The 16,830-nt window shown below is 49.6% G+C and overlaps 1 protein-coding gene across 3 annotated transcripts in view; it reads left to right on the top strand.

Annotated features, from left to right (window-relative positions):
- Positions 1-3,986: 3,986 nt before the first annotated feature.
- RAB40C (RAB40C, member RAS oncogene family) overlaps positions 3,987-16,830 on the top strand; it is a 31,255-nt gene continuing 18,411 nt past the window's right edge. The window contains exons 1-2 of one of the 3 annotated variants that reach the window (XM_081088596.1): positions 3,987-4,050; positions 4,171-4,396. In XM_081088596.1, coding sequence (XP_080944722.1) covers positions 4,255-4,396 — 142 coding nt within the window. In that variant the 5' untranslated portion in view covers positions 3,987-4,050; positions 4,171-4,254. Of the gene's footprint in view, positions 4,397-16,830 lie in introns of all 3 variants that reach the window. The other 2 variants (XM_081088597.1, XM_081088595.1) reach the window with 2 other exon arrangements.

Below are 16,830 nucleotides of genomic sequence, written 5' to 3'. Positions count from 1 at the left end.
TCTGGAGAGGGGACTGGGTGACTTCAGGGCAGGGAGTGGGCAGGGCAAGGGAGAGGCAGGCTCAAGGCTGGGCACCGTGATGCCTGGCCTGATGACCCCAAGGGCCCTCCCTGTCCTGCCAGGTGGAGGTCAAGGGTGAACAAGCACTAGCTGCTGGCTCCCCCTGTGCTGCAGCAGTCAGTGCTCAGTCCCTGGCCCGTCTGCCAACCCAGTCCCCCACCTCTGACCAGCAGAGGGCCAGTAAGACTGCCTGCTGGCCGTTTCTGTAAACACTGTGTGTGTGGGTGGATGTGCCTTCTTCGTAAACACGGGAGGCTGTGTCTGCTGTAATCCAGGGACGGCCATTTCTGGCGGAGGGGACATGGCCTGAAGAAGCGCACGAGCAGGACCGTCAGGGTTCCTAGTGGCCCTGCCCACCCCTGGCTAGCCTCTGCCATCAAGTGTCCCAGCTTCCTGCTTCCCCAGAGAGCCACTCACTGCAGGCAGGTGAGGAAGGCCCAGGCACTCATCAGGGGCTGCCCACCAAGCAGAGGGCCCTGCTCCCTAGGAAGCCTCCCCAGGCACCACGCCAGAATGAAAAGGCAGCATCACAGGGCTCACAGGCCAGTGAAGGCTGTGCGGCTTTGGGGTGGGGCCACTCAGAGGTGCTGCCCATGGAAGGGTTTGCTCTCTGTGAGGTCCACCTGCTACTGAAGGCATGGCGTGGATGCAGTGACCCCTGGGAGGAAAGTTCTCACTGCCCATTCCTCGCCTGCCGGAAGGACATGCTAGCCAGGCTGCCCTCGGTGCCACACACTGGGGCCTGGTTGCTGTGTTGCTCCCTCTGCACAGTTCTAATTTTTAGGAAGCTCTAACTCTCATGTGGCTTCTCCCTAGCCCACACCACTCTGTGCCTGAGCTAGTAAGGGCTGCACTTGGCTCCGTTTTGACAACTTTATTATTTGTTCAAACATGTATTAAGGGATATTTTACATATAAAGTCAACCCATTTTGAGTGCACAACTGAATTATTTGTAGTAACTTTACAAAGTAGTACAACTATCACCAATTTTATTACTTTTAATATGTTTTATTGGTTTCAGAGAAGAAGGGAGAGGGAGAGAGAAATAGGAACATCAACAATGAGAGAGAATCCTCAATCAGCTGCCTCCTGCACACCCCCTACTGGGGATCTAGCTGGAACCTGGGCATGGGGATGTGCCCTGACTGGGAATCAAACTGTGACCTGTTTCATAGGTCGATGCTCCACCACCAAGCCACTCTGCCGGGCCAACTACCACCAATTTTAGAACATTTTTATCACCCCAGAAAGAAACCCATCCCCCTTAAGCAGTTGTTCCCCACATCTCCCTACCTCAGGCTCTGGCGGCCACTAATCTACTTTGTCTATGGATTTGCCTGTTCTGGAAGTTTCACATAAATGGGTACTTTATTCCTTTTTATAAATGAATATAGACATTGTGTGGATAATACCACATTTTGTTTATCCGTTGATCTGTTAATGGATGTTTTGGTTGTTTCCACCTTTTGATGATTGTGAATTATGCTGCTGTGAACATTCATATACAAATTTCTGTGTGGACATGTTTTCATTTCTCTAGGAGTAGAATTGCTGCATTGTAAGGTACTTTTATGCTTAACTTTTTGAGTTACTTACAAATTACATGTCATATGTGAATATGGCCTCATAAAATGGTCATCATTTGTAGGTTGGGAGCCTGTCTACGGCGGCTCAGTTGGATGGAGCATCATCCTGTCCACCAAAAGGTTGTGAGTTGGTTCCCTGGTCAGGGCACATATGGAAGGCAACCAATTGATGTTTCTCTGTCAGATTGATGTTTCTCTCTCTTTCTCTCCTTTCCTCTCTCTCTAAAAATCAATAAAAACATATTCTCCAGCCCTAGCCAGTTTGGCTCAGTGGAGTGTTGGTCTGAAGACTGAAGAGTCCAGGTTTGATTCTGGTCAAGGGTATGTACCTCGGTTGCAGCTCTGGTCCTGGTCCTGGCCCTGGTCGGGGCACGTGTGGGAGGCAACCAATCAATGTCTCTCTCACATCGATGTTTCTCTCTGTCTCTCCCCCTCCCTTCCACTCTTTCTAAAAATCAATGGAAAAATATCCTCAGGTGAGGATTAACCAAACACACACACACACACACACACACACACACACACACACACACACAACATATCCTCTGGTGAGGATTAAAAAAATGTCATAAGTGAAGAGAAAGTCACCCCCGAGGAAACAATGCTGTCCCTTTGTTGAGCATCCTTCCAGACCTAGCCCTACGCAAGCATTCCATTTCTCTATATGTAAATCTAGAATGGAAATGATTGGCTAGGTTTTATTAGGCATAAACGGTGAAATTACACTGGGCATACTGCAGTCATTTGCTTTCTTCTCTTCTCATGTAGGTGCTAGCTGCACCTTATGCCGCTCACCTGGTTAATGTAATAGTTCCGTCAGTTTCCTGACTTTCATCATCACTGCAATGCTGCCCTGAAATCCTTTCAGCCCCTTTCTGAGGATTTCTCCATGCTGAATCAGATAGAATCACTAGCCAGTCCAACCTCCCTCGCTGAGGGCTGTTCCCCAAGACTACTTGTTCATTCTCACAATTCTCACACCCATATCCTGGCCCACAAACGATGTTGTCAATCTGGTGGGTGAAAAGGGTATTGTTTTAATTTTCATTTCTAAGAGTGAAAATTAACATCTCCACACATGTTCACAGGCTTCTCATACTTCTTTGCCCATTAGGAAAATCACCCATCCACCCGGTAAACAATCCCAAAGTCCCTTCCTCCTGGGAGCCTCCGTAGTCGTGGGCCCTCCAGAGTCCCTCACCTGGGCTGACCCGAACTCAGCTGGGCATCTAGGCCCGGGCACGTGGAGGCAGAGTCCTGTCACTCCGCCGCTGGAGCCTGTGCTGCTATCACCCGCCCGCGGAGCCCCCGGTTCTGGAACGTTAGGCCTCCCCAGCCACGCGCTGTGACCTACGACCTTGCGAAGGACAGACGCCACAGACTGGACCCGCCTGTCAGCTCTCTGAACCCACACGGAAGGGCCGCGCCCACCTCCCAGGCCCAGCCACCGCCCCCCTCGGGCCCACCCACTTTGGCAGCGGAAGTCCCACCTCTCCAGGATCCCCAGTGCTGATTGGCCGCTTTTGCCCGCCCGGTCACGCCCCGCCACGGGAGGGCGGCTTCCGCGAGCGCAATTCCAGGGGTCCAACCCGCGCTCTGTGGGATCTCTGAGGAAGCAGCCGGCCGCAGCTTACTAGGGGGTTTAGTCCTCCCGGACCCAGCCGCGTCATCTCAGCCCGGGGACCGCCACCATCCCGCTCGGGCCCATTGGAAGAAGGGGGCGTATGCAAACAACTTGGAGTTCCAAGCTCCTCATTGGTGAGTGTGTAGTGAAGAGGGCGGGAAATAGGGGGTGGGCTTAGAGGAACGTGATCGACGTGCTGTTGGTCCAGTGGCTCTGGGAGGATCAGCGGAGGTGGCCAATGACGACGTGGAGAGGCGGGACAAATGTGAGGTATGGTGGGGGCAGTGGGCGGGATTGCGGGTGGTTCCGTGACGCTTCAGTCCTGTAGCGATGCTGACTGACGTGCAGGTAGACCAGTGGTTCTTGGAAAGAGGGAGATGAGTGTCCAATGGCGACAGCGAGAAGGCGAGGCGGCTGAAATCTCCGCAACTCTGTGTGGGGAACGGTGGCGGGGGGGGGGGGGGGGTTCGGGCAGCCATGACAGACGTGTACGGAGACCAATGATATCAGGAAAGGGTCGGTGGGCGACCAATGGAGATCTCAGAGAGGTGGAATGGGGCGGTGATGGGGAGGAGTGACCGGAGGCTTTGCTACAAAGTGTGGGAAACCGTGGGGGCGGGCGTACGTGAAGGACGTGTATGCACACCAATCGATGAGGGCGGGCAGGAGGCGGGCGGCCAATGGCGGCGCGTGGTCTGGGGGCGGGGCGGGGCTGCTCGGCGCGGTGCGGGAAGCGGCGGGGCGGCGGCATCGCTGAGGTGAGGCGGACCGCGGAGCAGGTGCGGGCGGCGGGCGCGCTTGGACTCTGCGTCCTGGGCGGTCGGTGAGGCAGTGGGGCGGTCGGGCCCTCGCAGACCGTGCCTCGCCTTTCCCCACTCACCCACGCCCGACCCCCGCAGATCTGTCGAAGGCCTCCTCCCCGCCGTGCTCCCGCGGCCGGCGCCGTGGGCATGCGGGCGCGGCCTGCGCGCGCGTGAGCGAGGATGGGGACGCAGGGCAGTCCGGTCAAAAGCTACGACTACCTCCTCAAGTTCCTGCTGGTGGGCGACAGCGATGTGGGCAAGGGCGAGATCCTGGAGAGCCTACAGGACGGCGCGGCCGAGTCCCCGTACGCCTACAGCAACGGTAAGGAGGCCCCGCCGCTGGCCTGTCCTGGGGAGCCGCTCCGTGTCCCCTCCCGGCGGGGGCTCAGGGTACTCGGCAGGGCTCGCCCTGCTGGGCCCAGTGCTGCTTGGAGGCGGCGTGGGCACCACGCAGTCCCCACAGCAGTTAGCTGGCCTGGGAGGCGGACTTGATCTGCCACCTCCTGTCACGTAGGGTCTGTAATGAGAACTGCGCCAGCCAGCCATTTGCCCTACCCGGTTAGACTGCAATTAGGAGGCAGGGATCCGCGCCTTGCCTTTCTTCATCTCTTCGCTGTGGTTAAAGCCTAACACTGTCTGGCAAGGAGCAGGCCTGTGGCAATTTGCAATCTGTTTTCTTTCTCACCATTTTCAACTCTAATGGAGGCCGGAGGCGGGGAGAAAGCAGCTGGATCCTGAGCTTACAGCTTGGCACCTTTAAGTGTCAGCTTGAGGCCCTTTTAGGGGCTAAGGGCTTAATGGGAGGCCGAGATTTTGCCGTGAGCCTTTGGAGAAGGGCTTTCACGGCCGAGTAGCTTTGTGGCTGCTGGGTGGCAGCTGACCTAGGAAGTGTGTGAAAGAAACGTGCAGGAGCTGGAGGAAGGATGTAAGCGGGGCGCATCCAGTAGTGGGGCTCGCATGAGGTCCCGGTGGAGGACCTATGACAAGGCGTGCGGGGTATGGCCAGGGTTTTCTCACAGCCCTGTGGAGTGTGTGCACCGGTGGGGCGGGGGTGGGGGGAACGGCTGGGACCCAAAGGCAGGCTTTTCCCTTGAAGCGTTTACTCAGTGCTCAGGGAATCAACACCTTGTTGCACAATAAAATGCATTATTAAATTTTCTTTTAAAATTTCTGGTTGCGTGACTAAAATACACATCACCAGCACTTGTCTGAGCTCCCCTTAATTTACGTGTTTAGCAAAGTTATTTTGGCCAAGAAGCAGTGTAGCCAGTTCCACCTCTGCAGTGGGGGCCTTGTCCCAGGCCACACAGGGTGTTTCCGTAGGAGAACCAGGGACTCTGCTTAGAGGATGTCATCATCCAGTCTCTTTAAGGACCTTTTGTGCTTCAGGAAGTTCTGTCTTGTCTAACTAATTTTACTTCAAGTCCTTGCGCTCCACACTCTTTGTTGCTTTATTTCTTGGGCTCTTGTCAGTCCTGTCTGACTGCTCTGAGCATTTGCTCTTTGCTAAATTGCTTGCCTGTGCGCAGCTGAGAGTGTGGACCCAGCTTTTCCCACCCTTTCGATTTAGGACTTGTCAAGATTGGGTTACCTGGACTGGCTGAATGCCCTTCCTGCTGTAGCAGCTTCAGCAGTGGGCAGCCCTGCCAGATTCATGCTGTGCCACCTCTGAAAGCACATGCTTTCAGCCCTAGAGGAGACACCTGGAAGGGCAAGAAAGGAGGAACTCTGGGTGTGTTTTTAGGTGAGGGAGGAAAAGTGTGAGGCCGGACCGGGGTGGGAGAGGGAGGGCCTTCGTTGGGGCTTTCGCAGGCCCCTTCACCAGCCACTGCCACCTTAATGGACGCTTGGCAGCTACTGCTGAGTTGCTTTTCCATTCGTAGTGTTGCTCCCTGGAGCCCTGCGCCTGGGCTGCTGGTGGTGTATGAGAAGAGTGTGAGAGGCTTTGGGCTTCGTTAGGGGCAGCAGTATTTTCCTGGGACATAGGTTTGCACTTCTGAGGGTCAACTTAGCTCCACGGTCAGGTACTGTAGCCGGTGCAGTGAGCATTCAGAGAACAGAGCCACTAGCTGCGGAGATAGGAACTGCCGTCTGTCCCCGCTGTCAAATTGCAGGGCATTGCCACATTTCCTATGACATGCTGACTGAGTAAAGTGTGGAGGCCTGCCTGAGGTAGCAGAGATGTTTGGTCCAGTGTAGGGCCATCTGCCAGAAAACAAGAAGAAAGCCCACTTTTAGACAGGTTCTATGTGCTGTTAGGGCCAGGGCACACTCATAGGTTGCTGTGGGTCCCCCATAGCATTAAGCGGAGAAGGCAGAGTACCTGTCCCCTGTTTCTAGGGTCCTAGAAGTGAAGACATGCACAGTGGGTCTTTGTGGTCAGTGCGTTGGCTCACTGACCCCAAGGCCTACTGTTCTTACCAGGGTGAAGTTGGTGGCCTGAGCATACTTCTTTCTGCTCCCCCGAAGGCTTCCTAAAGGAGACTGTTGGCAGTTTTGGAAGCTCTGGAGCCACTGGTTCTCAGGATTCAGCATCATGAGAATTTTTCCTTTGAAAAAGTTGTAATATTCAGGAGTGTTGTTTTTTTTTTTATTTTATTTCTGATCCTCTTACAAAGGATATACATGTGTTTCTTTTTCCCCTTTGTTGCTAAAAGCCCTCAGCATGTTTCTAGGCTTTTTGTTTTTAGCCTAAACGTTTATGGTTCTTCTGTCTAGGAGCAGATGACACATGGCCTGTGACAGGTGTGTAACTAAACCCTCTTCCTTGGGCCACCCAGATGATTTACCCACATTGAAGTCTTGTCTAGCTTGTTCCTCAGACATGTATGTGAGTGCACGTCACTCTCACCAGCTTCATAAACATGTGAGTCATCAAGACAGTGTTTTCCAGCACTGGCACCTGAAGTAGTGATGAGCCCTGTGTGCCAATATGCCAACCCTTGTGGGAGCCCACAGTGGCTCTTGGACTCTGGGGATGCTAATGTGCCCTGTGCTTATAGGTTTCCGTAGAATTGGAAACCTTCTTCTCAGGTGGTTTACTTTTTTCTTAATACATAGCAGCAATTTTAAGGGAGAGTCTGTGCTCTCCTTGGACAGAGCAGAACACTTTTCATAGAGGTTCTACCAGGCCATCTGCTGGGGAAATACGCTCCAGAGCATAAGCGACAAGGAGTCTGGGTTGTGGAAGTTGGCAGGAAAGTAGAGTGTTCCGTGAGCAGCTTCTATTCCTGAGTGACTCTGCTCCAAGGCTGTGGGTCCCCAAGGCAGTATGCTGGGTGCACCCTGGTGCATAGCCCACCCCTTTTATCTAGGGTGTTGAAGGTCCTGATCAAGACAGTTGTGTCCTCTGCGCCTTCGCTCTCACAGATCTCTATGTTGAGGGTCGATAAGATGCGATATAGTTGATACGACCGCATCTTGAAAGACTTGAAAATAGGAATAACTCCATCTCTCTCTGTTTGCTCATCGGGGGGGTCAGTATTGGTGGGAGCTGCTGAGTATATAGGATGCTCATGTCCTTTGAGTCCGGGGCATGCAGAGAGGGAAGAAGGAGGTCCGATGGGCAGGCGGAGTGAGACAGTTGTGACAGGTATGGATAAAGTCGGGCAAGCACTGAGGTCTGCCAGTAATATTTGGGCCTGCTGGTTCATTCTTTCTTTCTCTCTTTCTTTCTCTCTCTCTCTCTCTTTCTAAAATATGGGTCTTAATAAGCTTTTAAAGGTTTTCTTTTTTTAATATATTTTTATTGATTTCAGAGAGGAGAGGGAGAGAGAGAGAGAAACATCAAGGATGAGAGAGAATCATCAATTGGCTGCCTACTGCATGCCCCCGACTGGGGATTGAGCCCACAACCCGGGCACGTGCCCTTGACCAGAATCAAACCTGGGACTCTTCAGTCCGCAAGCTGATGCTCTATCCACTGAGCCAAACTGGCTAGGGCCCTACAGGTTATTTCTGTGTTAGTACTGTGCCTGTGGGAGGAGGATGCTGTGTGCCTACACCCCTACGGTGCCAGAGTATGGGCTATGGTCCATGTCAGCGACCCAGCAGCTGGGCCTGAGCTCGCCCTGTCCCCCAGCTCCATGGCTTTTCACTAGACAATTCCAAATGTCTCTTCTCACCGGGCTGCAAGTGGGTTTCAGTCCTCAGTTCAAATTTCAGAGTATATGGTGTCTTCAAACACTTTTCCATACCGTTTTCCTGAGTCAGACATGCCTCTGGCCTGTACACCCTGGTGTCTCATCTGGGTCCTCAGCAGTAGCATGGGACCTGCACACAAGAGGCACTAACTAGATAGATGTGTGTTCTAAATGAAGGAGCAGCCTGTGTGCAGCATCCGCATTCTGACGGGTACCTCACAATCCCTCCCAGTTCCTCTCTCCCGCTGTACTTGGTTGGGTTCTCATGTCTGGCTTTTGCCCATTTTCTGGGCGATTTATTGGGGTTTGCCTTCTCTCTGTCCGATGCCAGGTTCTGAGGTGGGTTCTGAGGTGGGTGTTGGCCTGAGTAATATGTGCTAGGCCCAGGGCTGAGCTCCTCGGTGCTGCAACTCATCTAGTCTTCACTGCCATCCTGTGATGCAGGTACCATCACCATCTCATTTTACAAATGAGGAACTAAGGCTCAGACAGGCTGGGAACCTGCAGCTATCTCAGGCAGCATGAGGCCTTCACCACTGTCTTCTTAGTGCTGGCAGTGTGACCCCCTTCTTCAGGAGTCTGGCACTTTGATTGGTGGGAGTGACCTTCTCGCTAGGTACTCTTGTGCTCTTGCCCTCACCTCCACCCTGGGCCTGGGCCTGACTCCCCTCTCCGATGACCCTCCTCTCCAGTGCTTCCCTCTGCGTGTGGCTTACTTGTTCTCAGTGCATCCCAAACTGAACTCCTTCCTTCTCCTGGTACCTCTGTCCCTGGTCCTGGGCTGCCTTCTTCCTCTGATCTGGGGCCCATTTATTCCCTTCACTACATTGCTCCTGCCCTGCTGCCTCCCTCCTGTCTACATCCAACAGAGCAGCAGAAGCCCCAGAGCTTCCAGGTCACCCGCCAACCACGGGTTTACAGAGAGATTTCCAGAATGCCACAAAGGACCACACATAGACCCATCTGTGCCTGTCTACCCCTTTGCCAGAGGAACTCACCTGCTGTGATGTAAAGATCAGCCTGCCCCTGCCTGGGAGGGTGTCAGGCCTCACGGGGAGAGGAAACAGTTTACCTTATCTGCTTCAGATTATGCTAACTTGGCTGATTTGTAACTTGGACTGGTGTGGCCTTTCCTAAATTTTCAGAAAACAGTTGAGTAGGCAGAATATTTTCAGTGTTTAAGTTTTTCACCAATCTTTAGCACTTTATGTAAGCTAAGCAGTTAATAGGGCAAATGCTCTACTGTGCAGAGCTGGGTCCCTCTTTCAAGGTTGTGTGGTCACAGTGACACTGCTGTGTCGTGTTGTGTATATGTAATGTCATTGTTCCCATTAGCAAGAGTGTTTATGTTTGAATGATGAACTAAATAGAAATATGTTACAGGAAGTGGGGAAGAAGATGCGAAGGTCTAGTAGGCACTTTTGCCTCCTGTTCTGTATGAATTGCAGTTGGCAAAGTGTGAAGTGGTTGGTCCCTGAGAAGCTGGCCACTTACTTGGTCTGGGGCATGGGTGAGGAGGAGGAAAAGGGATGGAGTTGTAGTTAGGCCTGCGTAATGGGCAGCACTTATAACGGGGGTGGCATGCCTCTTGATGGGTTGTTGTGGGACCTGGGGCCACATCAGTCAGAGCGTCCTTCTTTGGGCGTTTGGAGAAAGTGGGGGGAGGTCTTTCAATGTCTGGCACCCTGGCTTGGAGCAAACTGCAGAAAAAATGGGAGAAGGGAGGGGAGATGGCTTGTGGGGCAGAATTTAGTGCCCTGGGCTCTAAGGAGCAGGATGTTGAGACTGTGAGTGCAGAAATCAGAGACCACTAGGTGTGTGGGGTCATCATTAGGATGGGAAATGAGGATAAATATAGTGAATAAAGTGAACTTGAACTTTGAGGTCATAACCGAGGGAATATAGCCAAGATGGGAATACTAGTATCTCATTGATTGTGGACATGTGCCCTCCAAAGGGTAGAGGAGGGATGGAGGACAGGTAAATTCGACACTGATGGAGGAGGTGAAGACCCAAGGACCTAAGCAGGATGGTGGGCATGACCAGATAAGCTTTGGCCCCTCAAGGCATTAGGTGTTGATGTCCCAGAGGGTTATGGCACTTTAGTTAGACTCACAAGCGGGAAGTGATTCATGCCGGGTTGGGGCAGTGTTAGGAAAGTCGTCTTCAGGATGGTGAAGAGGGAGGCAAGGTGAGGAGTGGTCTAAACAAGGGAAGCAAGGGGTGTGGTGTCAGGAGGCCAACATCCCTAGAGAGGGAGTCCTCCACTACGGAGAAGGTGTCCCGGCATCTTTTTTTTTTTAATATATTTTATTGATTTTTTTTTAAAGAGAAGAAGGGAGAGGGATAGAAAGCTAGAAACGTCGATCAGCTTCCTCCTGCACAATCTTCACCGGGGATGTGCCCGCTACCAAGGTACATGCCCTTGACCGGAATCAAACCTGGGACCCTTGAGTCCGCAGGCTGACGCTCTATCCACTGAGCCAAACCAGTTAGGGCCTGGCATCTTTAAGGAAGAACAGAGAATGGAAGAAGGTCCAAGTGCTGGAAAGGCAGGCACTCCCCAGATTTTGAAGTGTCAGTGTGGACAGCCGGGTGCCAGATCTCTGGGCAAGTGAATAAATGTAAACCCTAGACAGAGATCTAAGCTGGGTGATGAGCAGGTGTTTGTGAGCCCAAGAAGCCTCCAGGTGGTTCCTAGGTTAAGTGGCAACACTGTGGCTGAGGTGGGCCTGTGTTCCTTCCAGCAGTTCTTGGGGTCATAAGCTGGTTCATTACCAGCCTGGACCTCCCCAGGCAGCAGTTGTCTGTCAACTGGGCCAAGGTAGGGTGAGTGCCTGCTACTCAGGTCTCTGCTGGGAGATATGGGTGACAGCTTAAGTGACGTTATCAGGACTTAGTTGCTTTGTACAGCCTTGAGTGACTGAAGGAACGTGATGATATCTAACAGGGTGCTGAGATTCTGTGTTTAGGTCCAAGAGTCACCGCAGATGAACTGGGAGCTCTTAACTTGGCAGCAGCAATGACTCTCCGCGCCCCCGCCCCGCCCAGGTACTGTTGTTGGTATCCATCCCAAAGCCTCTGGGGATGCACACTTAGCACTTGTTCAGTGAGTCTCCTCTAGTTACCTAATCATTTTGTGTTGATTTCTGTTTCCTATTTGGGCCTCTCTCTTCCTGGTTCCAGTGGTGGCGGGCCTCAAACTGCTGGAAGGCTTTAGGAGCTGAGTCTGGTTTTCTTAAAGATGCAAGGTGTGCAAGGGAAAGGCCTGTCTGGGCACAGATCTCAGGAGTAGTGTGGCAGATAGTCCTCGTGAGCCTGCAGAAGCTGCCACACTGTCTTGTGGCACAGATCTCCCACAAGAGTCGGTGGTCCTGAGTTCACGCTCACACTCATGCTTGCATGCACACATGTACATGCACACTGCTCTCTTGGTTACTGGGGCTGGCAGTGACTTGATTGGGTCCAGATCAGCAGTGATCAGGCCCCTTGATGGATAGGAACAACTTGGTGACGGTGTCATCGGAGGGAGTATTTTCCTTATTTTAGGTCACTTGGCCAGGGCCATAACAAAGAGTCATAGGAGATTCAAATGAAGCAGTATTTTCAACCTTTTTCATCTCATGGACACATAAACTAATTACTAAAATTCTGCAGCACACCAAAAAAATATTTTTTGCTGATCTGACCAAAAAAAAGTATAATTTTTATTTATTTGTACTGGACAGCTATTGTGAAATTCTTGCAGCTCACCGGTTGAAAATTGCTGTCATGAAAAATACATGGAAAGATGTTTAACCTTAAAATTAAATAGGATGAAACACTCACCTGTAAGTTTATCACAGAGGTGAGTCTGGTAACACTCAGCACTAAAAGTGCACAGGGGCGTGTGTGTGGTGCTCTGTAAGGGACTCTGCAACATGTATCCAGAGCCTTAAAGAAGCCTTCCCTTTTACTTCCCAAGTGATTAGAAATGTCTCCTGGAGAATAATAAGGGATACAACTAGAGGAAATCAAGGTGTTTTTTTAAAAAATATATTTTATTGATTTTTTACAGAGAGGAAGGGAGAGAGATAGAGAGTTAGAAACATCCATCAGCTGCCTCCTGCACATCCCCCACTGGGGAAGTGCCCGCAACCCAGGTACATGCCCTTGACTGGAATCAAACCTGGGACCCTTCAGTCCGCAGGCCAACGCTCTATCCACTGAGCCAAACCGGTTTCGGCGGAAATCAAGGTTTTGTATTTGTTTATTAAAAAAACAAAAATTGCAATAGCCTAAGGGCCCAGTAGAAGTATGGTATATTCATAGGATGAGATTATTATACAGCCTTTAAAGTGTTGGTTTGGAGGAATATTTAATGAATATTCAATGATATGGGGTAATCTCTGATATTTTAAGTGGGGAAAATGTATGCTTAATTATATAGTATATCTATGGGTGTCAAATGAAAGAGTTGTGGAGTGAAATACATGAAAACATTAATGGTGGTTATCTCTGTTTGGGGTTATGATTTATTTTTTAAAATGTCCTGTATTTCGCCTGTTTCTGTGTGTGGATGTGCTTGTGTGTGTGCCTTTTATGGACAGCAGGAAGCTTTGGTTTGGTTTGGTCTGGTGTGGTTTTTAAGGCATTAAGGAAAAGCTCTTCCTTCACAGGAAACCAGTCCACAAACTGCTCTGGTGTTTCTCCCAAAACCTGGCATGCCAGTGTAGACACAAAGGCATTTTGAAATGTATTAGGTAACTTCTGCTTTCTTTTCGTCCTTCACCAGGCAGCCCCTCCCTTCTTCTCTGTCTTTAGTGATAGGCTTGTTCATGCGCCTGTGGTGGTAGTCCTGGCCCATAGAAGGGCAGGTATAAGGGACCTGAGGATCATCCTTGTTCCCAGAATATCTGTGCAGTCAGCATGGCATGGATTGGGTGTTCACACCTGGCTTTGATCTCTATTCAGCCCTATCTAGTAGGTCAGGGGTCAGCAAACTGCAGCTCACGAGCCACGTGCGGCTCTTTGGCCCCTTGAGTGTGGCTCTTCCACAAAATACCACGTGCGGGCGCACATGTACAGTGCAATTGAAACTTCGTGGCCCATGCTCAGAAGTCGGTATTTTGTGGAAGAGCCACACTCAAGGGGCCAAAGAGCCGCATGTGGTTCGCGAGCCGCAGTTTGCCTACCACTGTAGGGTAATTCAGGTCCTCATGGTCAAAAGGCCTACTAATCTAACTCTGAGCAGGTCAATATGCTGTGGGTTTACTTTTAAAAAAATAATAAATTTTATTGACATATACTTTATATACAAAAAAATATACCCATTTTTAAGTATACATTTAAGTTAGATGAGTTTGACAAGTGTATATCTATAATAATAAAAGCATAATATGCCATGATCTCACTCATTTATGGATAATACAGACCATTATAAACTGATGAACAAAAATAGATACAGAGGCAGAGCAGCATCAAACACTGTCAAACTACAGCAGGAAGGCTGGGGGGCGGGGGGGAGTTAGGGGGCAGGGGAGGCGTGGATAAGAGAAATGGACATAAGACACTGGGGGGTAGGGGAGGCCGGGGGAATGTCAAGGGGGGGGGGGCAAGGAGACATATGTAATACTCTTTGTAATACTTTAAGCAATAAAACAAAATTTTAAAAAAAGCATAATATGCTAATTAGACTGGACAGCTGAACAACCTTCCAGACGTCATTCCGGATATCATTCCAGACGAAGCCGCTGCGGTGGGGGCCGAGGCAGAGGTGATTAGGGGTGACCAGGCAGGCAGGTGAGCAATTAGGGGCAATGAGGCAGGCAGGCAGAGTGGTTAGGAGTGATCAGGCAGGCAGGCAGACAAAAAGTTAGGAGCCAGTGGTCCTGAATTGCTAGAGGGATGTCCCGGATTGTGAGAGGGTGCAGGCAGGGCTGAGGGACTCCCCCCCCCCCCCCCCCCCCGCCGAATTTCATGCACCGGGCCTCTAGTATCTGTATAACTATTGCTCTAATTGAGACCTAGAACATTTTCACCACTCCTAAAAGTTCTCTCCTGCCCCTTGGAAGTCAGTCCCATAGCCCCAGCCCCCATGGTCTGCTTCCTGTCACTTTAGGGTACTTTTGCCTCTCCAGAACTTCCTGTAAATTGAATCATACAATATGGTCTTCCTTACTTTGGTTTGTTTCACTCAGCATAATGTATGTGAAATTCGTTCATATTCATTTTTTTTTGTTCCCGAATAGCATTCCTTTACACAAATATACCTTAATTTGTTTACCTATTGATGCAGTTTTGGTTATTTACTGACTTTGGCTATTATGAATAATGCTGCTATAAACATTCTTATACAAATCCTTTAAACATTTTTTAAAATTTTATTTTTTTTGGTAAAATAGCATATTTATCATACATTTCTAAGTGTATGGTTCAAGTGGCATGAAGCACATTCTCTTTTTTTTTTAAGATTTTTTAAAATATATTTTTATTGATTTCAGAGAGGGAGGGAGGGAGAGAGAGAGAGAGAGAGAGAGAGAGAGAGAGAGAGAGAAACATCCATGATAAGAGAGAATCATAGATCAAGTCCCCCACTGGGGATCAAGCCCACAACCCAGGCATGTGCCCTTCACTGGAATCGAATCTGGGACCTTTCAGTTCGCAGGCTGATGCTCTATCCACTGAGCCAAACTGGCTAGGGCTGAAGCACATTCTCAATGCACAAGTCCTTGTGTGTCTGCTTAACTTACCAGAACTTGCCAAACTGTGCCCTAAAGTGACTCTCTCATTTTGAGTTCCCACCAGCAACATGTAAGAGTTCCATGCTCTACACCTTGGCCAATGTTTGATGTTGTCAGTCTTTCCTTCTTTTGATCAACTTTATTGAAGTATCATTTATGCACCAAAAGCCTGTATCCATTTTAAAATTTGAAGTTAATGAGTTCTGACAGGCGTGCGCACTTGAGAAACCATGGTCACATTCAGTCTTGTGCTCTTCGCACACCAGCCCCCTTGCCCCCAGACCTGGCAGTCTCTGACCTTTATGTTATAGACTAGTTTGCATTTCTAGGGTTTTCTATAAATAGAATCACACCATATGTACTCTTGTGTCTCTGGCTTCTTTATGAGGTTCAGCCATGCTGTTGTGTGTAGTTGTAGTTCACTCCTTTGTGTTGTATAGATTTCACTGTGAGTACTGCCATGTGTTTACCCTTCTGCAGGTGGGCTTTTGGATAGTTTTTATGCTTGAGTTATTCTGAATAGTGCCCCTATGAGAATTATCATACAGGCACACCTTGGAAATATTGCGGGTTCGGTTTCAGATCACCTCAGTAAAGCGAGTTGTAATCTTTTTGCTGGTGGAGGTCTTGCCTTCAATTTGTAAAAAATGCACACTTGTGTAGAGCAATAAAATGAAGTCTCCCTGTACATGTTTTTGGTGCACATATGCATGCATTTCTGTCAGGGATGCTGTGGAGTAGGATTTCTGGGTTGTTGGGTATGCATATATTCAGCCTTAGTAAGTATCACCAAACAGTTTTCCAAAGCAGTTGAAGAATTTCTATTCCATCAGGAGGGTTTAAAATTTCTGTTTGCTCTACATTCTGCTTTCATTTCAGCAGATGCCTGTTTTTCTTTTCTTTTTTTAAACATTTTTAAAAAATATATCTTTATTGATTTCAGAGAGGAAGGGAGAGGGAAAGAAAGATAGAAACATCAATGATGAGAGAGAATCATTGATTGGCTGCCTCTTGCACGTCCCCCATTGGGGATCAAGCCTGCAACCTAGGCATGTGCCCTTGACCAGAATCGAACCTGGGACCCTTCAGTCTGCAGGCTGACGCTCTATCCACTGAGCCAAACCAGCTAGGGCAGATGCCTGTTTCTTTATAATAGCCATATAACCTCCATTTTGTGGGTCATCTTCTGTTTTTTAATCATCCACAGTAGATAGATTTTTTTAAAATTTGTATCCAGTTTATTTGTAATAAAAAAATGTAAATAGTATATAGCCTTTAATTATGTTTATACCTGGATATTTCTTTTTTGTTACTGCTGTAACATTATCTTAGAGTTCTGCATGTAGGTCATAAGTCAACAGTTAAGGTGTTGGACTGCGTTGCTTTCTGCAGGTTCTAAGGGAGGTCTCTTTCCTTGCTCATTGAGTTGTTGGCAGAATTCAGTTCTTTGCATTATAGGACCAAGGTCCCTTTTCTTTGGTAGCTGTACACTGAGGGTCATGCCAGCTTCTAGAGATTGCCCACATTCTTCACTGGTGTTCCCCTTCCTCCGTCTTCTAAGTGAGGTTAAGGTCCCTCCTAGTCTTTGAGTCTCTCTTTTTTCTCTCCTCCTCCCAACTCATCTCCCTGACTCATCCAGGAAAGGGTCCCCACCCTTAAGGACTCAAGTAATGACATTGGGCCCACCAGGATAACTCAGAGTCTTCTTCCTTCTCAAGGCCCATAACCCCCATCACATCTGCAAAGTCCCTTGGCCCTGTAGGAAGCATGTTCTCAGGTTCCAGGAATTGGGATGTGGGCATCTCTGGGCCACTACTCTGTTACCCCACCTTTATAAAAAGTTCTCTTGTTGTTTTGATAGGTTTTTATAGCTACAGTGCCTGGTCAGAGGA

Source organism: Myotis nattereri, assembly GCF_964212035.1.
Source record: "Myotis nattereri genome assembly, chromosome: 4".
In the NCBI taxonomy this organism is placed as follows: domain Eukaryota; kingdom Metazoa; phylum Chordata; class Mammalia; order Chiroptera; family Vespertilionidae; genus Myotis; species Myotis nattereri.
This window is presented reverse-complemented; position numbering and strand designations above follow the sequence as displayed.